The sequence below is a fragment of the Electrona antarctica genome, assembly GCF_951216825.1.
Source record: "Electrona antarctica genome assembly, chromosome: 13".
NCBI classification, from domain to species: domain Eukaryota; kingdom Metazoa; phylum Chordata; class Actinopteri; order Myctophiformes; family Myctophidae; genus Electrona; species Electrona antarctica.
In genome coordinates, this window is record NC_136794.1 from 18,287,910 (window position 1) to 18,313,816 (window position 25,907).

The 25,907-nt window shown below is 40.2% G+C and overlaps 1 protein-coding gene across 1 annotated transcript in view; it reads left to right on the forward strand.

Annotated features, from left to right (window-relative positions):
- Positions 1 to 25,519, forward strand: part of LOC306935395 (glypican-6-like) — a 166,246-nt gene extending 140,727 nt beyond the window's left edge. The window contains exons 7-9 of the mRNA XM_079518426.1: positions 17,186 to 17,322; positions 19,823 to 19,998; positions 22,834 to 25,519. Of these exons, the coding sequence (XP_079374552.1) occupies positions 17,186 to 17,322; positions 19,823 to 19,998; positions 22,834 to 23,039 (519 nt within the window). The 3' untranslated portion in view covers positions 23,040 to 25,519. The remainder of the gene's footprint in view (positions 1 to 17,185; positions 17,323 to 19,822; positions 19,999 to 22,833) is intronic.
- The last annotated feature ends 388 nt before the right edge of the window (positions 25,520 to 25,907 follow it).

Consider the following 25,907-nt stretch of genomic DNA (forward strand, 5'->3'; position numbering starts at 1 on the left):
TATGTTGTTTTTTCATGATTTTCATATTTTTTTCAAATATTCCAAAATCATGAAAAACGACATGCTATAGTATGCCGTCTGAAACCATGAACTATAGTATGTCGTTTTTCATGATTTTCATCTTTTTTTCAAATAGTCCAAAATCATGAAAAACGGCATGCTATAGTATGCCGTCCGAAATAAATTATAACTTTGGCATGCTATTAGTCCTACATACTTACACCTAGAATCCCCATTCAAACCTATTTAGGTTCATCTTACGGTGGACATGTTTGCCTGAAAAGGAATCTTTGAAATGTTTCATAGTTTTAGAAATATAGTGCTTTAAATGTGAGAAATTTATAATGGCAGATAGTGGCACTTCAAAATCACTTTCACCTAGAAACTCCATTCACACGTTTTATAATTCAGCTTACTGTGGAGACACATGCTGGAACTTTTTACTTTGAAATGTTTTGTAGTTTCTGAGTAATTTAAGTTAAACGCCCAATGCATTCCCAATGGCAATAGCACAAACTTTGGCATGCTACTAGTCCTACATACTTACACCTAGAAACCCCATTCAAACCTATTTAGGTTCATCTTATGGTGGACATGTTTGCCTGAAAAGGAATCTTTGAAATGTTTCATAGTTTTAGAAATATAGTGCTTTCAAATTTGAGACATTTACAATGGGGCTCAATGGCAGATATTGGCACGTCAAAAAAGCACTTTCACCTAGAAACTCCATTCACACTTTTTATAATTCAGCTTTCTGTGGAGACACATGCTGGAACTTTTTACTTTGAAATGTTTTGTAGTTTCTGAGTTATTTAAGTTAAACGCCCAATGCATTCCCAATGGCAATAGCACAAACTTTGGCATGCTACTTCAGAATGGGGGTCAATGGCAGATTTTGGCAAGTAAAGATTTGAGTGGGGTTTGAACCCACAATCTCCAGGTCATGCAGCCAGTGTGCTAAGTCACTGATCTACTTGCTACCTGCCACAACACAGTCTGCTGTTCCCTTTGAGTACAACATTGATACAAAAATATAATACAAAATATAAAATAACAGGAGATTTGTCTATTGTTTCTTTTGCTGTTGTTTATCTCTAGACGTTTGAATGTTTATGAACCACAATGGAAACAAGTCTCTGGCTCTTCTGTCATTATCTATTCGGCCTTTTAAGAACAGCATGCACAGTGGCTCACTGGGTACAGAGCCTGCCTGGGAATCAGGAGGCTGCAGGTTCAAGTCCTTCCTCTGACATAGTGTCCCGAAAATATGACAAACCATGGACTATAGTATGTCGTTTTTTCATGATTTTCATCTTTTTTTCAAATCCTCCAAAATCATGAAAAACGACATGCTATAGTATGCCGTCTGAAACCATGAACTATAGTATGTCGTTTTTTCATGATTTTCATATGTTTTTCAAATAGTCCAAAATCACGAAAAACGACATGCTATAGTATGCCGTCCGAAAAAAATTATAACTTTGGCATGCTACTAGTCCTACATACTTACACCTAGAATCCCCATTCAAACCTATTTAGGTTCATCTTACGGTGGACATGTATGCCTGAAAAGGAATCTTTGAAATGTTTCATAGTTTTAGAAATATAGTGCTTTAAATGTGAGAAATTTATAATGGCAGATAGTGGCACGTCAAAATCACTTTCACCTAGAAACTCCATTCACACTTTTTATAATTCAGCTTTCTGTGGAGACACATGCTGGAACGTTTTACTTTGAAATGTTTTGTAGTTTCTGAGTTATTTAAGTTAAACGCCCAATGCATTCCCAATGGCAATAGCACAAACTTTGGCATGCTACTAGTCCTACATACTTACACCTAGAAACCCCATTCAAACCTATTTAGGTTCATCTTACGGTGGACATGTTTGCCTGAAAAGGAATCTTTGAAATGTTTCATCGTTTTAGAAATATAGTGCTTTCAAATTTGAGACATTTACAATGGGGCTCAATGGCATATATTGGCACGTCAAAAAAGCACTTTCACCTAGAAACTCCATTCACACTTTTTATAATTCAGCTTTCTGTGGAGACACATGCTGGAACTTTTTACTTTGAAATGTTTTGTAGTTTCGGAGTTATTTAAGTTAAACACCCAATGCATTCCCAATGGCAATAGCACAAACTTTGGCATGCTACTAGTCCTACATACTTACACCTAGAAACCCCATTCAAACCTATTTAGGTTCATCTTACGGTGGACATGTTTGCCTGAAAAGGAATCTTTGAAATGTTTCATCGTTTTAGAAATATAGTGCTTTCAAATTTGAGACATTTACAATGGGGCTCAATGGCAGATATTGGCACGTCAAAAAAGCACTTTCACCTAGAAACTCCATTCACACTTTTTATAATTCAGCTTTCTGTGGAGACACATGCTGGAACTTTTTACTTTGAAATGTTTTGTAGTTTCGGAGTTATTTAAGTTAAACACCCAATGCATTCCCAATGGCAATAGCACAAACTTTGGCATGCTACTTCAGAATGGGGGTCAATGGCAGATTTTGGCAAGTAAAGATTTGAGTGGGGTTTGAACCCACAATCTCCAGGTCATGCAGCCAGTGTGCTAAGTCACTGATCTACTTGCTACCTCCCACAACAAAGTCTGCTGTTCCCTTTGAGTACAACATTGATACAAAAATAAAATACAAAAAATAAAATAACAGGAGATTTGTCTATTGTTTCTTTTGCTGTTGTTTATCTCTAGACGTTCGAATGTTTATGAACCACAATGGAAACAAGTCTCTGGCTCTTCTGTCATTATCTATTCGGCCTTTTAAGAACAGCATGCACAGTGGCTCACTGGGTACAGAGCCTGCCTGGGAATCAGGAGGCTGCAGGTTCAAGTCCTGCCTCTGACATAGTGTCCCAAAATCATGAAAATATGACAAACCATGGACTATAGTATGTTGTTTTTTCATGATTTTCATATTTTTTTCAAATATTCCAAAATCATGAAAAACGACATGCTATAGTATGCCGTCTGAAACCATGAACTATAGTATGTCGTTTTTCATGATTTTCATCTTTTTTTCAAATAGTCCAAAATCACGAAAAACGACATGCTATAGTATGCCGTCCGAAAAAAATTATAACTTTGGCATGCTATTAGTCCTACATACTTACACCTAGAATCCCCATTCAAACCTATTTAGGTTCATCTTACGGTGGACATGTTTGCCTGAAAAGGAATCTTTGAAATGTTTCATAGTTTTAGAAATATAGTGCTTTAAATGTGAGAAATGTATAATGGCAGATAGTGGCACGTCAAAATCACTTTCACCTAGAAACTCCATTCACACGTTTTATAATTCAGCTTACTGTGGAGACACATGCTGGAACTTTTTACTTTGAAATGTTTTGTAGTTTCTGAGTAATTTAAGTTAAACGCCCAATGCATTCCCAATGGCAATAGCACAAACTTTGGCATGCTACTAGTCCTACATACTTACACCTAGAAACCCCATTCAAACCTATTTAGGTTCATCTTATGGTGGACATGTTTGCCTGAAAAGGAATCTTTGAAATGTTTCATAGTTTTAGAAATATAGTGCTTTCAAATTTGAGACATTTACAATGGGGCTCAATGGCAGATATTGGCACGTCAAAAAAGCACTTTCACCTAGAAACTCCATTCACACTTTTTATAATTCAGCTTTCTGTGGAGACACATGCTGGAACTTTTTACTTTGAAATGTTTTGTAGTTTCTGAGTTATTTAAGTTAAACGCCCAATGCATTCCCAATGGCAATAGCACAAACTTTGGCATGCTACTAGTCCTACATACTTACACCTAGAAACCCCATTCAAACCTATTTAGTTTCATCTTACGGTGGACATGTTTGCCTGAAAAGGAATCTTTGAAATGTTTCATCGTTTAAGAAATATAGTGCTTTCAAATTTGAGACATTTACAATGGGGCTCAATGGCAGATATTGGCACGTCAAAAAAGCACTTTCACCTAGAAACTCCATTCACACTTTTTATAATTCAGCTTTCTGTGGAGACACATGCTGGAACTTTTTACTTTGAAATGTTTTGTAGTTTCTGAGTTATTTAAGTTAAACACCCAATGCATTCCCAATGGCAATAGCACAAACTTTGGCATGCTACTTCAGAATGGGGGTCAATGGCAGATTTTGGCAAGTAAAGATTTGAGTGGGGTTTGAACCCACAATCTCCAGGTCATGCAGCCAGTGTGCTAAGTCACTGATCTACTTGCTACCTCCCACAACACAGTCTGCTGTTCCCTTTGAGTACAACATTGATACAAAAATATAATACAAAATATAAAATAACAGGAGATTTGTCTATTGTTTCTTTTGCTGTTGTTTATCTCTAGACGTTTGAATGTTTATGAACCACAATGGAAACAAGTCTCTGGCTCTTCTGTCATTATCTATTCGGCCTTTTAAGAACAGCATGCACAGTGGCTCACTGGGTACAGAGCCTGCCTGGGAATCAGGAGGCTGCAGGTTCAAGTCCTGCCTCTGACATAGTGTCCCGAAAATATGACAAACCATGGACTATAGTATGTCGTTTTTTCATGATTTTCATCTTTTTTTCAAATCCTCCAAAATCATGAAAAACGACATGCTATAGTATGCCGTCTGAAACCATGAACTATAGTATGTCGTTTTTTCATGATTTTCATATGTTTTTCAAATAGTCCAAAATCACGAAAAACGACATGCTATAGTATGCCGTCCGAAAAAAATTATAACTTTGGCATGCTACTAGTCCTACATACTTACACCTAGAATCCCCATTCAAACCTATTTAGGTTCATCTTACGGTGGACATGTATGCCTGAAAAGGAATCTTTGAAATGTTTCATAGTTTTAGAAATATAGTGCTTTAAATGTGAGAAATTTATAATGGCAGATAGTGGCACGTCAAAATCACTTTCACCTAGAAACTCCATTCACACGTTTTATAATTCAGCTTACTGTGGAGACACATGCTGGAACGTTTTACTTTGAAATGTTTTGTAGTTTCTGAGTTATTTAAGTTAAACGCCCAATAGATTCCCAATGGCAATAGCACAAACTTTGGCATGCTACTAGTCCTACATACTTACACCTAGAATCCCCATTCAAACCTATTTAGGTTCATCTTACGGTGGACATGTTTGCCTGAAAAGGAATCTTTGAAATGTTTCATCGTTTTAGAAATATAGTGCTTTCAAATTTGAGACATTTACAATGGGGCTCAATGGCAGATATTGGCACGTCAAAAAAGCACTTTCACCTAGAAACTCCATTCACACTTTTTATAATTCAGCTTTCTGTGGAGACACATGCTGGAACTTTTTACTTTGAAATGTTTTGTAGTTTCTGAGTTATTTAAGTTAAACGCCCAATGCATTCCCAATGGCAATAGCACAAACTTTGGCATGCTACTAGTCCTACATACTTACACCTAGAAACCCCATTCAAACCTATTTAGGTTCATCTTATGGTGGACATGTTTGCCTGAAAAGGAATCTTTGAAATGTTTCATCGTTTTAGAAATATAGTGCTTTCAAATTTGAGACATTTACAATGGGGCTCAATGGCAGATATTGGCACGTCAAAAAAGCACTTTCACCTAGAAACTCCATTCACACTTTTTATAATTCAGCTTTCTGTGGAGACACATGCTGGAACTTTTTATTTTGAAATGTTTTGTAGTTTCTGAGTTATTTAAGTTAAACGCCGAATGCATTCCCAATGACAATAGCACAAACTTTGGCATGCTACTAGTCCTACATACTTACACCTAGAAACCCCATTCAAACCTATTTAGGTTCATCTTACGGTGGACATGTATGCCTGAAAAGGAATCTTTGAAATGTTTCATAGTTTTAGAAATATAGTGCTTTAAATGTGAGAAATTTATAATGGCAGATAGTGGCACGTCAAAATCACTTTCACCTAGAAACTCCATTCACACGTTTTATAATTCAGCTTACTGTGGAGACACATGCTGGAACTTTTTACTTTGAAATGTTTTGTAGTTTCTGAGTTATTTAAGTTAAACGCCCAATGCATTCCCAATGGCAATAGCACAAACTTTGGCATGCTACTAGTCCTACATACTTACACCTAGAATCCCCATTCAAACCTATTTAGGTTCATCTTACGGTGGACATGTTTGCCTGAAAAGGAATCTTTGAAATGTTTCATCGTTTTAGAAATATAGTGCTTTCAAATTTGAGACATTTACAATGGGGCTCAATGGCAGATATTGGCACGTCAAAAAAGCACTTTCACCTAGAAACTCCATTCACACTTTTTATAATTCCGCTTACTGTGGAGACACATGCTGGAACTTTTTACTTTGAAATGTTTTGTAGTTTCTGAGTTATTTAAGTTAAACGCCGAATGCATTCCCAATGACAATAGCACAAACTTTGGCATGCTACTAGTCCTACATACTTACACCTAGAAACCCCATTCAAACCTATTTAGGTTCATCTTACGGTGGACATGTTTGCCTGAAAAGGAATCTTTGAAGTGTTTCATCGTTTTAGAAATATAGTGCTTTCAAATTTGAGACATTTACAATGGGGCTCAATGGCAGATATTGGCACATCAAAAAAGCACTTTCACCTAGAAACTCCATTCACACTTTTTATAATTCAGCTTACTGTGGAGACACATGCTGGAACTTTTCACTTTGAAGTTTTTTGTAGTTTCTGAGTTATTTAAGTTAAACGCCCAATGCATTCCCAATGGCAATAGCACAAACTTTGGCATGCTACTAGTCCTACATACTTACACCTAGAAACCCCATTCAAACCTATTCAGGTTCATCTTATGGTGGACATGTTTGCCTGAAAAGGAATCTTTGAAATGTTTCATCGTTTTAGAAATATAGTGCTTTCAAATTTGAGAAATTTATAATGGGGCTCAATGGCAGATAGTGGCACGTCAAAAAATCACTTTCACCTAGAAACTCCATTCACACGTTTATAATTCAGCTTTCTGTGGAGACACATGCTGGAATTTTTTACTTTGAAATGTTTTGTAGTTTCTGAGTTATTTAACTTAAACGCCCAATGCATTCCCAATGGCAATAGCACAAACTTTGGCATGCTACTAGTCCTACATACTTACACCTAGAATCCCCATTCAAACCTATTTAGGTTCATCTTACTAAGTTGCTAAGTCACTGATCTACTTGCTACCTGCCACAATGCAGTCTGCGGTTCCCTTTGAGTACAACATTGATACAAAAATAAAATACAAAAAATAAAAGAACAGGAGATTTGTCTATTGTTTCTTTTGCTGTTGTTTATCTCTAGACGTTCGAATGTTTATGAACCACAATGGAAACAAGTCTCTGGCTCTTCTGTCATTATCTATTCGGCCTTTTAAAAACAGCATGCACAGTGGCTCACTGGGTACAGAGCCTGCCTGGGAATCAGGAGGCTGCAGGTTCAAGTCCTGGCTCTGACATAGTGTCCCAAAATCATGAAAATATGACATAATATATTATGCCGTCCCAAACCATGGACTATTATGTTGACTGTTACCTAATACCTCCCCTGAGTCATAGGCAATTGCCTTTGACTTGTCTTCAGCTAGCCATCTATGTTTTTACTATAACCCCCCCACTTTATTGTCTGGAAACCACATGGAGGACACTGCCGTCCCCATGACCAATGCTCACACATCGATGTTTTTTTTTTCAGTAGCCTACCTGGCACGTGGTTTGAAAGGTATCCTGTGGTGTCCCATATGACTAGTCCACTGCGCCATTGGTACCTACTATTCACACTGCTTTTTTGTTTTGTTTTGAAGTTGTTGGAAATCGGTCTTGAAAGTAAAGAATTGAGTGGGGTTAGAACCCACAACCTCCAGATCATGTAGGCAGTGTCCTAACACAACCAGCCACTTGCTACATGTCATAACACAGTCTTCCTTTACCTTTGAGTAACAACATTGATACAAAAAATAAAATAACAGGAGATTTGTCTATCGTTTGTTGTGCTGTTGTTTAGACGTTCGAATGTATATGAACCACAAAAGGTCATTATGTGACTTTTTGTACACAGTAAGCCCAGTGGCTCACTGGCAAAGAGCCTGCCTGTGAATCAGGAGGCCACAGGTTCTAGTCCTGGCTCTGACATTGTGTTCCTTTTGATTGTGACAAGTCAATAGAGAATTGCTGAAAAAAATGTATCCTAGTACAATCAACCTAATTTGATCTACAAAGGTAATATATAGTATGTTGTCATGTAGTTTTTTTTTAATTGTCGAATATCATGAAAAACGACATAGTATAGTACAGTACCTCAACTAGAAATGCTGAAGGTCCACTAATACTTTTTGAAAAAGACTAAGGTCCGGTCCCATGAGCGCGCTGCGCGCCGCTCATGGGAATGAATTACTGGGCAGACACTGGGGGGACCTGGGGACTTCAGTGCAATGTACTTACATATGTTGCGACCGAAGGTCGCAACATATGTAAGTGTATGTAAGTACATTGCAAGGAATGAGTGCATTCGCCATGTACTTGAAGGAAGTCTAATCCAATCACTCTTAGATTTTATCCAGTTTATCCCTGAGTTTAAATTTACCCTATTGTTGTAGGATTTTTGGTTTATTTAGCCTTATTGGGGTTAATTCACCCCATGGCTCCATTTCAAAAAAGAAAAATGTACATGTGTTTCTCTTTTGTTCCCTGGGTGTCTAATGGCCCATTTGGTGTCAGTGACACCTCTTTGTTTCTTGTCCCAGGTTGATTTGGAATGTGCTAATGTGTCCCCTATTCAAAGTCTGATTTCCATTGAGTGTTGGCTTTGTCTATGTGTCTGTGGAGTTTTGGTACAAAATCAAAACAACTTGTCTAATTTTTTGGCATGTTTAAACCTCCAGGAAAATCCGTGTTGAGGTTCTTGATCCACTGTCTTTCATTAAAACGTCTTTGTCCTACTGTCCAGTTGGGATTGTGTTGGAGTCCAGACACTTTTAGATCTGCAATGCCATGTGCCATGAAATGTTGGACAATCCTTGTAGTTGTCTTTTTTGCATTGTTAATATTGTACCTGTGTTGTCTCAGCCTTGCAGCTATTGTTTTACTCGTTTCTCCGACATATTGTAAGCCACATTTTTCACATGTGATTAAATAAATACAGTTGCTGGTGCTGGCTGTTATCTGTTGTTTAATCTCCAGCACACGTTTTGTAGTTCTATTTTTAACTATTTGTTTGGGTTTGAAGTATTCTGGTCTCTGGCGTGCTGGTGTGTTGATTCCTTTTAGCTTGCTCTGTACCAGATAGTCTTTAAGATTTTTGTTTTTTCTGTAGGCTGATATAATTTTATATTCCTTTAGAAGATCATCTGTTCGGTTCTCAAAATTCCTTTTTAATCTGTTGTTGGCTAGTCTGCTCTGTGTTGAATAACTGGTTACTAGGGCTATTTTTGGGCCTTGATCCCGTACTCTTACCTCTAAGAAGGTATTGTGAGCTTTCCGTAGGAATGTCCTGGTGTAACCTCGTAGTCTGAGAGCATTAAATAGCGTTTTACAGGCTATTTTGAAATCACTTCCTTGCGTGCAAATCCTATGGAATCGCAGCAGTTGTGATTTGACTATACCTGTGTACGAGTGTGGTGGGTGGAATGACGTTTTGTGTAGTAAGGCGTGAGTGTCTGTTTCCTTAAAGAATACTTTTAAGTCTAATTTCCCGTTTGTGTTGAAGTTTGGGCCCTTGAAGATTGTGACATCAAGAAAGTCAATACTTTCCGTGTGTGTCACATATTTTATCGTTATGGATCTATGATGGCTATTTAACACATCAATAAATGCCTGGAATTCTTCTTTGCTATGTTCCCATATTCCAAAGATATCATCCAGAAATCTATAGTAATGTGTTGGTTTTAGTCTGCATTTTTCTAGGGCTGTCTGTTCCCATATGCTCATGTAAATGTTTGCATAAGATGGTGCAAACCTCTTTCCCATGGCCGTCCCTTTGGTTTGTAGATATAACTTGTTATTGAAGGAAAAATCATTCCTGGTTAGATTTAAGTCTAACAATTGGAGTAATTCCTCCTCTGGTCGATTTGTGTCTGGGTATTTACTGAAAACTTCCTTGACTGCTTGTAGCCCTGCTGTCGTCTCAATGTTTGTGTAGAGGCTGTCTATATCTATCGAAAACAGAAAGGCTTCTTTTGGTACTACTATTGCTTTGATTTTGCCTACAAAATCGTAAGTGTCTTTTATAAAACTGGGGTGTCTTATTGACAGTGGGTTCAGGAAGTGTTCAATATACTCTGCTGTCTGATAGGTCTCACTGCCACAGTCAGACACAATTGGTCTCCCCGGCGGTATTTCGTATGGTATTGTCCATGAATCCGGGCTCTTGTGGATTTTTGGCAAAAGATAAAATATCCTCGCTCGTGGAGTGTCCTGTCCGAGCAAATATTGTTGTTGTTTGGCGTTTATGTGCTTCTTTTCCCTCAGTCTTTTTATGATGGCTTTGGCCTTTACAGCAGTTTGTTTGTAAATTGGTCTGTCTAATTGCCTATAATGATCCTGATTGCTGAGCTGTCTCTCCCCTTCAAACAGGTATTGGTGTCTGTCCATTATTACTATACAGGAGCCTTTATCTGCTGGCTTGATTACAATCTGTTGGTTGTTGGCTAGTTCCCTCAGTGCTTTAGCTTGTTCTGTTGTGAGGTTATCTTTCTCCTTAAGGTGTCCTGGTATGTGTCTTACCGTGTTTGTGTCGTCCTGGATCAGTTGTTTCAGGCTCTGTGGGAGCACAGCGTCTGCAGGTTCCCAGTTTGATCCTGGCTGGAAGGGTGGTATTTCCCTCCCCTGGTCCATTCTAAAGTGTGTAGCTAGTTTCAGTCTGCGGTGATACTGGGAGAGGTCCTTCTTTAATCTGTTGGTTTGTTGTTTGTAGATGTCTAGGGTCGGGACAAATGAAAGTCCCTTTTCCAGCAGTTCGGTCTGATGTTGATCCGGCTGGAAGTAATGGGACAGATTAATTATGTTTGACTTCCCCCCCCTCCTTTCTTGGTTTATGGGGTCAATTAGTTTAAACTAAGGAGCCAATTTTCAAGCATTGCTTTGCCTGTCTCTGTTTTCCAATGTATGTTATCATGAACCACTTTAAAATCCCGTTCATCCAATTTCGGGAGGAAATTTTGTTTTGCAATAACGCGATTTAAATCTCTTAAGTTATGCCTATCCTTTGCTGGGAGGTCATTTGAGAAATTGATTAAAGGGACATGGATACTTGCGGCTGGAAAGGCGTTCTGTGCTGCTACGATGCTCGATCTCATCGACTTCTGTGCTGAAGCGGTAGCGTGGCCCTTGTTGTTTATCCCAACCGACAGGATGCAATGTGCTACCGTGGTGTTCTTTGGTGTTTTCTCTAGTAGGGTCTTTGCATGTTGGAATGTCATTCCTGGGTAGCAATCCACTTGTAGATCTGTTCGTCCGAAGGGTGGGATGTTGTCCAGGTTCGAATCCCCTACGATGAGGAGGCTTTTCTTTGGGTATAGTCTCCAAAGTGTGTTCTTTTCCTTCGTGTTGATGTGTCTGTATACTTTCCCTGGGATCCTTGGTTCATCTTTCTCCGGTTCATCTATTCCCTGTTCCAGGTTCTCTCCTGGGTCTGTAGTGGTCCTACTTGGGTCTATTCTATCTCCTTCTGTGCCCTGGGTCTGGTTCTGTGTGGTGTTCTCCTGTGTTGTTGGTTCCGTCCGGCTGCGGTCAGCCCTCTGGGGTTGTGGTGTGCCATTTGGATTGGCCCCCTGGGGTGGGTCTTGTTTACTTCGTGTTTGCCTCTGTGGTGGGCTCTTCTGTATTGGTGCGGCCAGGTGGGGAAAGTCTTCTTGTGATAGGTCCCTTCTTGGGAGGACCTGTACTACTGTTGTTTGTACCTTTGGTCTTGCTCCCGGTGTTGTTGTCCCTGTACGGGGTTGGGAGGTAGGGGGGGTAGGTAGAAGGGCTGGGCGGAGAAAGGGGATACATACAACTGGGGTAGAGAGGGTGGAGGACAGTGAAGGAGGAGAGGGAGGGGCAGTGGATACACAAGGGGAGGGTACGGGTGGAGGACAATGGGGGATCGTCCATACAGATGGGGCAGGAGGAGGGGGAGTGGAAACATGCATAACAGGAATAGTGGGAGGAGAGATGGAATTGGGGGCATGCAGAGAAACAACAGCAGGAGGGGGAGGGGCAGCTATTGCAGTTCTATTTGTTCTTAGCTGTGTGATTATCTGTTGAGCTTTGTTTATCTCCAATTGTTTTAGTCTCTTCCCTAAGTTTTTTCTAGCCCATCTGATTGCTATGGTGAAGGCTTTTTTCTCCTCGTCCTCTGTTAAGCTCTCTGTTAGCTCTTGTTTGGTTGTGTTTAGGAGTGTAGTGTAGTGTTCTTCTAGGGCTAAGATTATTGTGTGGCACCAGTGTCTGGATATCCCTTCGAGTAGTAGGGTAGTTTTAGCTGTTGGTTGAGCTGGTTTTATCAAATTGATGAGTTCAAGTGTTTTCCTTGCTATACTCGCTGGTGGTCTGCTAGAAGAATTTACATTCTGCAGATGGTGTGTACTTATGATCAATTTGTTCATGGTCCTGATGGCTTTTAAGAAGTCCCCTCTTTCTGTGTGGTGTGTGTGTGTGTAGGTGTGTGTGTTGTATCTTACTGTACCCGATTGGGTCTGGTGGTGAGGTCTCTCTCCGACTCTTGGTTGATGTACAGGCCGCTGGTCTCGCGGTCTGTTGTTCATCCAAGGCTCGTTCCGTCGCCGGTGGACCTGTGGCCTGTCTTCAGGCGGTTGGTTGTTTGGAATTCCCTGGGACTGTTGGTGAGATCTCTCTCTGAGTCTTGGTGGGGATACAGGCCTCCGATCTTGAGGTCTGTTGTTCATCCAAGGCTCATCCAGTCTCCGGTGGAATTGTGGCCTGTCTTCAGGCGGTTGGGTGTTGGGTCTCTCCTGGTGATGTAGCCTGTTTCCAGGCCATCGTCCAGGTGGAGGGTCTCCTCGGAAGCGAGGCCTGTCCTCAGGCCATGCTTCTCCGGTGGTTCGGCAGTGGTCTCTCGGGTAGTTCATCTGATGCATGCTATAGCGACGTTTCGGACTGGTTGGTCCTTCCTCAGGCAAGATTCTGTTAGAAGAATGATTAGTTGTGCTGGAGCCCTGGTTTTATGTGTTCCTAATGGTGGGCGTGACTCATAGTCCTTCAGCCAATTAGCTTTGTTGATGGGTGTGGTTTACTTGGCCATTGTTTCATTCCGTCCAATCAGAATCAATGGGTGTGTGTTCTCTTGTTCTGGTTTCTTTCATTTGTAGTGTGGTTTTTGTAGAGGCAACATGTCTCTACTGGAGAATCAGTAATAATTATAATAGACTTCCCCCAAGTTACAGGTACAAGCTCGACTGGGGGGACCTGGGGACTTCAGTGCAATGTACTTACATATGTTGCGACCGAAGGTCGCAACATATGTAAGTGTATGTAAGTACATTGCAAGGAATGAGTGCATTCGCCATGTACTTGAAGGAAGTCTAATCCAATCACTCTTAGATTTTATCCAGTTTATCCCTGAGTTTAAATTTACCCTATTGTTGTAGGATTTTTGGTTTATTTAGCCTTATTGGGGTTAATTCACCCCATGGCTCCATTTCAAAAAAGAAAAATGTACATGTGTTTCTCTTTTGTTCCCTGGGTGTCTAATGGCCCATTTGGTGTCAGTGACACCTCTTTGTTTCTTGTCCCAGGTTGATTTGGAATGTGCTAATGTGTCCCCTATTCAAAGTCTGATTTCCATTGAGTGTTGGCTTTGTCTATGTGTCTGTGGAGTTTTGGTACAAAATCAAAACAACTTGTCTAATTTTTTGGCATGTTTAAACCTCCAGGAAAATCCGTGTTGAGGTTCTTGATCCACTGTCTTTCATTAAAACGTCTTTGTCCTACTGTCCAGTTGGGATTGTGTTGGAGTCCAGACACTTTTAGATCTGCAATGCCATGTGCCATGAAATGTTGGACAATCCTTGTAGTTGTCTTTTTTGCATTGTTAATATTGTACCTGTGTTGTCTCAGCCTTGCAGCTATTGTTTTACTCGTTTCTCCGACATATTGTAAGCCACATTTTTCACATGTGATTAAATAAATACAGTTGCTGGTGCTGGCTGTTATCTGTTGTTTAATCTCCAGCACACGTTTTGTAGTTCTATTTTTAACTATTTGTTTGGGTTTGAAGTATTCTGGTCTCTGGCGTGCTGGTGTGTTGATTCCTTTTAGCTTGCTCTGTACCAGATAGTCTTTAAGATTTTTGTTTTTTCTGTAGGCTGATATAATTTTATATTCCTTTAGAAGATCATCTGTTCGGTTCTCAAAATTCCTTTTTAATCTGTTGTTGGCTAGTCTGCTCTGTGTTGAATAACTGGTTACTAGGGCTATTTTTGGGCCTTGATCCCGTACTCTTACCTCTAAGAAGGTATTGTGAGCTTTCCGTAGGAATGTCCTGGTGTAACCTCGTAGTCTGAGAGCATTAAATAGCGTTTTACAGGCTATTTTGAAATCACTTCCTTGCGTGCAAATCCTATGGAATCGCAGCAGTTGTGATTTGACTATACCTGTGTACGAGTGTGGTGGGTGGAATGACGTTTTGTGTAGTAAGGCGTGAGTGTCTGTTTCCTTAAAGAATACTTTTAAGTCTAATTTCCCGTTTGTGTTGAAGTTTGGGCCCTTGAAGATTGTGACATCAAGAAAGTCAATACTTTCCGTGTGTGTCACATATTTTATCGTTATGGATCTATGATGGCTATTTAACACATCAATAAATGCCTGGAATTCTTCTTTGCTATGTTCCCATATTCCAAAGATATCATCCAGAAATCTATAGTAATGTGTTGGTTTTAGTCTGCATTTTTCTAGGGCTGTCTGTTCCCATATGCTCATGTAAATGTTTGCATAAGATGGTGCAAACCTCTTTCCCATGGCCGTCCCTTTGGTTTGTAGATATAACTTGTTATTGAAGGAAAAATCATTCCTGGTTAGATTTAAGTCTAACAATTGGAGTAATTCCTCCTCTGGTCGATTTGTGTCTGGGTATTTACTGAAAACTTCCTTGACTGCTTGTAGCCCTGCTGTCGTCTCAATGTTTGTGTAGAGGCTGTCTATATCTATCGAAAACAGAAAGGCTTCTTTTGGTACTACTATTGCTTTGATTTTGCCTACAAAATCGTAAGTGTCTTTTATAAAACTGGGGTGTCTTATTGACAGTGGGTTCAGGAAGTGTTCAATATACTCTGCTGTCTGATAGGTCTCACTGCCACAGTCAGACACAATTGGTCTCCCCGGCGGTATTTCGTATGGTATTGTCCATGAATCCGGGCTCTTGTGGATTTTTGGCAAAAGATAAAATATCCTCGCTCGTGGAGTGTCCTGTCCGAGCAAATATTGTTGTTGTTTGGCGTTTATGTGCTTCTTTTCCCTCAGTCTTTTTATGATGGCTTTGGCCTTTACAGCAGTTTGTTTGTAAATTGGTCTGTCTAATTGCCTATAATGATCCTGATTGCTGAGCTGTCTCTCCCCTTCAAACAGGTATTGGTGTCTGTCCATTATTACTATACAGGAGCCTTTATCTGCTGGCTTGATTACAATCTGTTGGTTGTTGGCTAGTTCCCTCAGTGCTTTAGCTTGTTCTGTTGTGAGGTTATCTTTCTCCTTAAGGTGTCCTGGTATGTGTCTTACCGTGTTTGTGTCGTCCTGGATCAGTTGTTTCAGGCTCTGTGGGAGCACAGCGTCTGCAGGTTCCCAGTTTGATCCTGGCTGGAAGGGTGGTATTTCCCTCCCCTGGTCCATTCTAAAGTGTGTAGCTAGTTTCAGTCTGCGGTGATACTGGGAGAGGTCCTTCTTTAATCTGTTGGTTTGTTGTTTGTAGATGTCTAGGGTCGGGACAAATGAAAGTCCCTTTTCCAGCAGTTCGGTCTGATGTTGATCCGGCTGGAAGTAATGGGACAGATTAATTATGTTTGACTTCCCCCCCCTCCTTTCTTGGTTTATGGGGTCAATTAGTTTAAACTAAGGAGCCAATTTTCAAGCATTGCTTTGCCTGTCTCTGTTTTCCAATGTATGTTATCATGAACCACTTTAAAATCCCGTTCATCCAATTTCGGGAGGAAATTTTGTTTTGCAATAACGCGATTTAAATCTCTTAAGTTATGCCTATCCTTTGCTGGGAGGTCATTTGAGAAATTGATTAAAGGGACATGGATACTTGCGGCTGGAAAGGCGTTCTGTGCTGCTACGATGCTTTAATTGTCGAATATCATGAAAAACGACATAGTATAGTACAGTACCTCAACTAGAAATGCTGAAGGTCCACTAATACTTTTTGAAAAAGACTAAGGTCCGGTCCCATGAGCGCGCTGCGCGCCGCTCATGGGAATGAATTACTGGGCAGACACTGGGGAGGCACTGGGGGACACTGGGGAGGCACTGGGGAGACACTGGGGAGGCACTGGGGGGACACTGGGGGGACACTGGGGAGGCACTGGGGGGACACTGGGGAGGCACTGGGGGCACACTGGGGAGGCAATGGGGTGGCACTCAGGGGGACACTGGGGAGGCACTCAGGGGGACACTGGGGAGGCACTCAGGTGTACACTGGGGAGCCACTCAGGGGGGGACTGGGAAGGTACCGGGGAGGCACTGGGCAGACACTGGGCAGGCACTGGGGAGGCACTTGGTGGACACTGGGGGACACTGGGGATGCACTGGGGAGGCACTGGGGGACACTGGGGAGGCACTGGGGGGACACTGGGTAGCTCTGATCATATTATGATTACCATGTAGTTATACAACCCAAGGTTCTACCAATGTTCAACAATACATTAAGGGGTGAAAGAGTAAATTAAGTTTAGTAAATGTTTTGGCACTGGGATTAAGATTAATACCCACAGACATCTTCTTTGTGTCTTACAAGCACCTGATAGCATGTGATATTTCATACAAACATAATACGTTTAAAAGGGTGCTGGAGTGCAGCAATTTTCGCTGTTGTTGTTGTGAGCTTGTAGATAGTCTAATTTTGCTGTAGAGATTTGGTATAGGCCTATAGAGGGAAGAAAGGAGGGGGCCAAGGATAGTTCCCTGGGAGACCCCTGGGAGACCCCGGTCAACATGGATTAACTGGTTATCATTACCGTACCCTTCTCCACGCAGGTGATTGACATAAAGGAGAAACTGAAGCTCTCTAAGAAGTTTTGGTCCAGTCTTCCTGAGGAGATCTGTGTGGAGAACAACGTGACGACTGGAGAGACTGGTGATGAGCAGTGTTGGAATGGACACACCAAGGGCAGGTAAACATCATAGCACTGGAATCTAGCAGAATATTTACAGCAGACATTCAAAGGCTGCTATCGCCTGCTTTGAATGAAGAATTACATTATTTACTTTTACTGAACCACGCCCAGTTGTCCAATAGGCTATATAGCGTTAATTGGTTATATTTTTCTAACACAACTTACACATTTTCAGTCCAGGAAATCTGAAGTAGCCTATAATTTAATATGGAAGCTAATTTCAATTTTCAACCACTGAATACATTTATAAAGGCCTGAGTTGGGGGTTTTTTATCTCAGAATTCAGACATACAAAGCAGGAATTGTGAAAGAAAACCTCAATGCATAAGATATACAGTACATTAGCAATTGTACAAAACAAGTTGAAGTCACGATTGAGAACTTTCAGTGGCACTGATTTAAAAAGTGAATTGTGATTAGTATTCTCATTGGAAAATGAGGATTTGAAATTCCATCACAGTGTTCAACATTCTGAGAGATTAGTTTAAAAATAAGCTGTGATCAAAACATGTTGGCTTTTTAATGATTTAGGCATTATTATTTCATTTTGTTTACTTTTTCATATATTTAGATTCTGGAGTGCCTGCAGTTTTTCTGTTTATCCTGTTTGTTTCCCTCCTTTCCAAGACCACCCTACACATTGTTTATTTACATTTGAGTCCAGAGCAACCGGTTATCTTACGATGCAGAGATGAATACTGTTGGGGCAGATGGAAGGTGCATGGAACTGCCTCACAAGGAGTTATTTTTACAAACAGCATGTTTTCCCTGGAGTTATATCTCGAGTATGTCAACATGACTGTCTGGGTGTAGGTCACATATTCATCTCTTTGCTATGTTAGAGGCTACAGATCAAAGTGACAATGAAACCCATGTTTGAGGATAAGTTATACTTTGTTGCACTCACCCACAACATTGTGTCACTTGACAAATAGATATGTCCTTTTTGTCAAGCAAAGCATTAATTATCATCTCTCTGTCTGTGAGACTTCAGAATAGAGTATGGTTTACTTACAACGTCAACTTCTATTTGAGAAGTTCACTGCATACCAGAGAGCTCAAACAACATAATGTTAAGTGTCAGTATACATTCATACAAACTGTGTTAGGGCACTAAGGCCTCATTCACATGTATCAAACACCAATCAAGCAAATGTTCGGTCGTTTTATTGGGCCACCACAATGCTTTTCCAATAAGAGTCACATGGTTTGATCAAACATTTGTGTTTGATTGCTGATTGCTGGTGGTGTTCTGCCCCTCCCCCCTCATCAAACAAAAATGTTTGGTCAAACCATGTGACTCTCATTGGAAAAGCATTGTGGTGGCCCAAAAAAACAAAAAAAACTACATTTGCTTGATTGGTGTTTGGTACGTGTGAATGAGGCCTGAATGTAATCAAAGAGATTGGCTGTAACGCTATGATCAGTCAATCAAATTGCTTATTAAAGAAAGGAGGCCCACTGTCTGTGTAGTTTGGCAGGTCCAGTGCAAAGGCAGTAAGCTAATGAAATTAGAAATGTTGTTAATGAAGACGTTGCAATGAACAGCCAACTGATTTCCAAATTGATGCAAATGTGTGTATTTTATTCGTGCTAATAATGTGTGTGTGGTAATGATAAATTAATCATTAATTATCAATAGCATAATTTAGGCAGACAGATTAAAGTGTCACTGGCTCTCATTTTTTATATGTTTTTTTTTGTGGCTTTCGCCTTTATTTTATATATATTTTAGAGGGACAGACAGTAGGCTGACAGGAAATGGGGAGAGAGATGGGGGGGTGACATGCAGTGAAGGCCGTCGGGATTGGGAGTCGAGCCTGCGGCACACTGCCAGACTTGGGCTACCGGCCAAGGTGCCTGGACCGCTGAGCCATGGCCCAGGCCACTGGCTCTCATTTTTGACAATGGTTTTGATATTTTATCAAATACTCACCGGCCAGTAATATTGTCCAGCCAAAGAGACAACAGAGTACTATTATTATTATAATACACAAAAAAGTAACTAAACGTATTTATTCGCACGATTTCCCAGTTTAGGTGAAATAATTATAATATAAATATATAAAGTAAAACTTCCCATCATGCACATGAAATGGGGCAAAGACAATATGGCAGAAATGGTAGGGAGCAATGTCAATAGGGCTCAATAGCGCGGCGCAACGCTGAAGTGCGCTATGGAGCTGGTGGCTACTATCGTGTGGTAATTAGAGATGTAATGGGCGCAAACATAACAATGCAAAGTGGAAAGTGGAGTCAGTGATAACGGTTGCGCGATAACCCATAGGCGATAACCCCACTTTGCCACAAGATAAACCACTGTTCAATATTGGAATGCAGCCAGTCCAGTAGATGGTGCACACACACACACTGTATTTGGGTTTGTGGGTTCAAGTCAACAGTCAGTGATGTTGTGTTGGCTGCCAGAGAAACAAGTCGAGTTTATTAGTAATAATAATGAGTTTTTATAATAAATGTCCTTTGTCTACAATGCCAGGTACTTCCCTGAAGTCCAGAAGGATGGACTAACCAATCAGGTGAATAACCCTGAGGTGTCTGTGGACATCACCCGTCCAGACACGTTCATCCGCCAGCAGATAATGGCTCTGAGAGTAATGACCAACAAGCTGAAGAATGCCTACAATGGCAATGACATCTACTTCCAAGACTCAAGTAAGTTATAATATTTTCATGTATATACTAAAACATTTAATTAATAAATACATGTACAACATAATATGTTGTCTATAGTATACAAGTTATATATTTGATCACTCAGGCATTGACCATGGACTCATATGCCTGAGGTTGGATAGACTCAGGCAACGACAAATGCTGGGTGATCATCACGCCCATAGCCTTATTTATTCGTAATTAGCATTTGATCAACAATACTTTATATAATTTACAACAGTGCCGTTTTACTTAACTTGGAGGTGGAGGTGCATTGCTTAAATTAACAATGTAAACGAGGATTCCATTCTGAGTCTGAAATGTTCTGGAATAAGTATAATCATTAATCATGGACATGAATGAATGTAGATTAATGAGAAAGTCAATGAGAAAATACCTCAACAAATAGATCAACACTTGAATTTGAATATATTAAAACTAGGCCAACTGTTAATGAGGACATAATTCATCTCAGTTTATTACAGCATTTATCGCCTAGATAAATCAACATTAATGTAAACAAAGATACTATTGTTGTTGTGAAATGTTATAATCATTCATTTCTAACTGAACCCTATAATTAGAACATGAATCCACATAGTTTAACATTGGTCCTTATCACTAGAATACTGTCACACACATGTACGTCTGGGGCTTCTCATTGCTGGACGCTGATTTTGCCAAAAATAGGTTGACATTCTGTCAAAATCTGCTGTGTGGCTTGAGAAGAACTTGAACAGCATCCAAGATTGCATGCACCGCCGTGAGAACCCCAGCCAACGAACAGGTAGTCCCACTGGGATTTCCCAAAAGTGTCGGCAGAGAGTTGGCTCAGAACACGGCGGGTGTTGTTGGCATGACAGGGCGACTGTGTGGATGCTGTGTTTGACAGAATGTCAGACATTCTCATCTGTTGCTCCATCAGTGTTGTTGTGTAAATGTTGATGAGGGAATACTCTACTGTATGCTGTATGCAGCAGGTCTGCTAGCAGGCACAGATCAACAGCCCAGAGGCATGTGGGCACAACCCACCGCTCCACCAAGAGATACATACTGTATTTGCATACCATCTACACACAGTTGGCTGTGTTGCCAAGCAATCTACCATCTTCCAAAGTTTAGTTTAATTCACATGCAGTTGACATGGACATCACAATAGCATTGTAACTGCAAGAATGAATAAGTCAGCCCCTGAGCCAGGTGATCATTTGGTAGATATATACATACATACATACATACATACATACATACATACATACATACACACATACACACACACACACACACACACACACACACACACACACACACACACACACACACACACACACACACACACACACACACACACACACACACACACACACACACTCACACACACACACACACACACACACACACACACACACACACACACACACACACACGTTAGACAGCTATGTGTGGTACACACACGTTAGTTAGACAACGAAGCGCTGTTGTGGCTGGCTTCCATAGTAACTGTGCACTCTGGTGGCACAGACAGACAGACAGACAGACAGACAGACAGACATGTTCTGCCTGGCTTCCATAGTTAGGGCTCAATGCATTCGCAATCACATACATGTATGGCAACTGACCAATCAATTCTAGAAAAAGCCTTGTCTTCCTGAGGGGTTATGGCAGCTGACCAATACATAGCCAGTAGCCACCAGGCTCAACTGGCATCACGAGCGACCTCGCTACTTACAGTAAGTATTGTCATGAATATGACAAACAGAAGAACCACAGTTGCTGCGTAGGATGTGGTAAAATTCAGGGCAGAGGAGTTTATCCAGGCGCAAAGGAACCATAGTCCAGCAGCCAACAGGTTTATTTTTTTTAAGTGGGAAATTTGGCATAGTCTTTTTTATTGGCCTAAAATATTGTCTATATACATACATTCATGAATCCACTTGCTGACCGGCTGTCGGTATTGAGCTATTCTTTTTATAGGGGTTTATGTTACCCTACCATTAACATCCTATACTGTATAAGGCATTTTGGGGCACATTTGGGCAAGTGGCTATGGCTGTTTTTAGTGTTTTTTTGTGTAACACTAATGCTTGGAATGGATTCAGAATCATGAAAACCCCCTAGTTTAACATGTCACATGCTACTTAAAGCATAAGGAATGTTTAACATTTTTGCCTTATCGGATGGTAGGGTCACATATAAACCCATAAGAAATTGCTCAATGCTGACGGCCGGTCATGCAAGTGGATTCATGAATGTATGTATATAGACAATATTTTAGGCCAATAAAAAAGACTATATACCAAATGTCCCACTCCACAACCCCGACTGCCGGACTACCAAAACACAAAGCGGAAACCAATCTCTCCCCACAGCCAGAGAATCTCAGCAAGGACTACTATACCATTTAGTTGGCTGGGATAGGTCCAATTTATTGGGATAGATCTATTTATTCACTTAAAGTACTGGTCAGATGCTATTTTATTCTTGCCTGCGTGAATAAACAAGACTATGCTTATGTGATAAACAAATTATCATCCACCATTTGTTGTTGCCGACCACCAACCCTAAACGTGCAGTGTAGCCTGCAGTGATGATGAACGATAATCTATCACAGTTTTATTCCTTGTCTAATGTTTCTCCTCACTTAAACCCTACACTTCATGGACTGCATTCCCAAATGCTCTATACTAGGCCCCCTCCTATTTTCACTCTACACAAAATATCTTTGCCAAACCTTGTAGATCAGCTAATTTTGCTGAATGCTAGCCCCATATTAATCTGGGGTTAATCTGGTTAATCTTTCTAAAGCAGCCTCCTTACTCTTGCCTTGTGTTGTAGGTGATGAGGGCAGTGGATCAGGAAGCGGCAGTGGCTGCACCGAGGCCTGTACTACAGACGTGGACCTTACTGCCAGTGAGGCTCCCGTGGTGGAAGCAGACCGAAGCGGGCCCGTGGAAGACTCGGCCACAGTCTTTGCCCCCTCGCTAATCCTACCAACCATGTTGGCCCTCTCAGTCCTAGCACTTCACCGGCAATGGAGATAATGCTTGGGAAAGTGGCTAAACTTGGACAGCAGGGTTTCTCTTTTCACTGTTTTTGTATTCAGGCAGATTTGGAGCGACAGTCATGCAAGCAGACAGTCGTCAGGCTGGCTTGGCCTTGAGGCAAAGAGGGGTCTGCTCTAAGAAAGAGCAGCCATGCATCCTGATTTCCTGCCCTTCCAAAGATCGTGCAGTGCCATCCTTAGACTTGATATGTTTGGCATCACACTATGGTGTAATGTTGATGCCACCCCGATAAACTTTGCTCCAGAGGCTGAAAAAAAAAATACAATTTTGTTTCCATATGGCAGATGTTAAAGAAGGATTCAGTGTGGAAATAAAATCCCATGCACTTTGATTGTTAGATTTGTTTTTATAAGGCAGTTGTGTCGTTTGTCAAACCATATTGGACATGTGGACATTAAAGGTGATCGCCTGGTCTCCAATCTAAATATTGCCTTTTAAAATACAAGGCAATATGGGAAATATCCATAAACATATGGCCACCACTTGAATGTTTCCATCTTTGGTCTGCTATTGTTCAATTGTTTAAATACTTTCAACAGAATATTTATCAGAAGAAATAGTTTATGTGAATTATATATAAAATGTGATTTTGTATATAATACACATTATGGATTATGTTGCATACCGGTATGTTAATATGCATAAGCTAATCATTAATGACCACCAACATGAATCGGACTTTCTTATAACTAATATGACAATTTTACCAATGACTGCATTCTTTTATGAGAGCAGACCACAATGAAAATAATAACATTTGACCTTACCATGTTTTGTGTAGTGATGTATTTCCCTTTAGCAAAGTTGTGAAAAGAAAGGACCTGTCTTTTAGGGAATGTGTCCATGGTATATCATGGGTTGGTCATGGGTCTGCTCTTAGCCAGCTCTTTGCTCTTGGCTATCAATTGAAATGGGTCAATGGCTGCCTTATCCCTGGATTTAAAACCAAGATTGCTCTTAACAGTTGAGTGTGCTCATATCCAATGTTTTATTTAAATGTATGAATTATCATGAGACTAACCAGACTGTAAACAGAAGTTTGGATAAATAATTTGATTTACATTTTATTTTATCAAATATGAAACCTAGCCTGGCAACTCAGGATTAAAATGTTCTCAATTACAGTATGCCAACTTTTATTGAAATGCACATGCTTACATTTCCATATACTTATTTGCCTTGCACAGTATTAGTTGTTGTCTGCAAAATCAAAATGCCTTCGTTTGCTCAGAGGCCTGAAGTCAGGATCAGACGGTGTGGTACCTTGAATCCAGAGGGGAATCACCAATGCAAATGCAGTTGTTGCTATACATAGTATGATTCTAGGTAAAGACAATAGCTTGACTTTGACCATACCACAAATTTCATAGATGTTTTAAATAAGAAAACTACTAAATGTGTATCTGGCATGTGACTGCAAAAATGATGATGTACTCTGTGATTACATTTAACAACCGAAGTTTTGATCAAATTGTTCTAAATAAAACTTGAAGACGTGGCATTTGAGTTTCTAGATAACAGCATTGAATAAATGCCATCAGTCTTAAAAGTATGTGAAATGCCTTCAAAGTGCTAAATTATTGATACTTTGTTAATATAGTCAAATGAGAGGAAAATATACTGAGAGTATGTGCCAAATAGAAGACATTTGTGACTAGAAATGCAAAGAAGAAAAAAAGGTGTCCCCAAATGTATCTCTTAAGCTTGAATGGTTACGTGTGTGCCACAGACAGGCTGTAGCCGGCCACAGTCACCTGTGAAATGAGAATCTGTGCAGAATGGATAAGGCTGAATGCTCTGGCGAAACTACTCACTAGAGCGTGCTTACAGAGAATATGAGAGGCTTGGGATTGCTGGAGGGGGCGTACAGTATCCAGCCGCCCAACTCACACCAACAAAACCCCGAGCAGCACTGTATATCCACAGTTCTCCCTGAGAGTCCATCAGCTCAATAAACCACAAAAGCCGGCTAAGCTCACGTCTCAAGGGAATTAGCCAGTATATACACTATCATATCCCTTATCAGTTGGGCTTTGCAGTATATCACAGAAAATGTGTTGAGCTTTCATTGTCGCCGTTTACTCCGTATTAGTGTTCATATTTCAATGAAGGGCAAAACAAAGCAAAAAAGAAAAATGTGTTGTGCAAACATTTCTGTCCCTTTTGTCTACAAGTCCTTTAGAAAAATATTCTTTATTCTGAATAATGATCTTACAGGATAACCTTTTTAGGTTTTGTATCATTGCACTTTTAATGGTAATATTTTTTCAATAAAAAATTAAAAATGGGATGTGGGTCTGGATGTGGATATGAATATGAATCAATCAAAAAACTAAATTAGCAAGTTTTTCCTTTATTTGTTTTTTACTATCAGTGCATTAGTGTATGAATTAGGGGTTTGAAAACACAAAGCTAACAAGAGATAACCTGGATAAACAAATATGCCTTAGTTTTTTTCCCTGATGCAATGAAGATTATTGCATTTGTGTTTTGTTACTCTTGAGAATAAATATTAAAAAGATTCCAATAGCTGTGTACTGTATCTAATAATCTAATCTAAAGTGGTTTAAAATAAATGTTTAATAGTGTTTCCTGACATAAAAGATATGGTTGCCAATTGCCATTTTAATTTAGGGGTTTAATTTAGGGTTTAAAGGTAGGATAAGTGATTTTCTTTGGCACTAAGCAGGGCTTGACATTAACTTTTTGACACACTTGTCCGACGCAAAGTGCTTCCCATTCACTTGTCCATTCTCTTGTCCAGGCACAAAAGTCACTTGTCCCGAACACGAGCACACACAAATACATGTTCAATCAACTAACTTTAAGTTGGTTTTGGTGAAT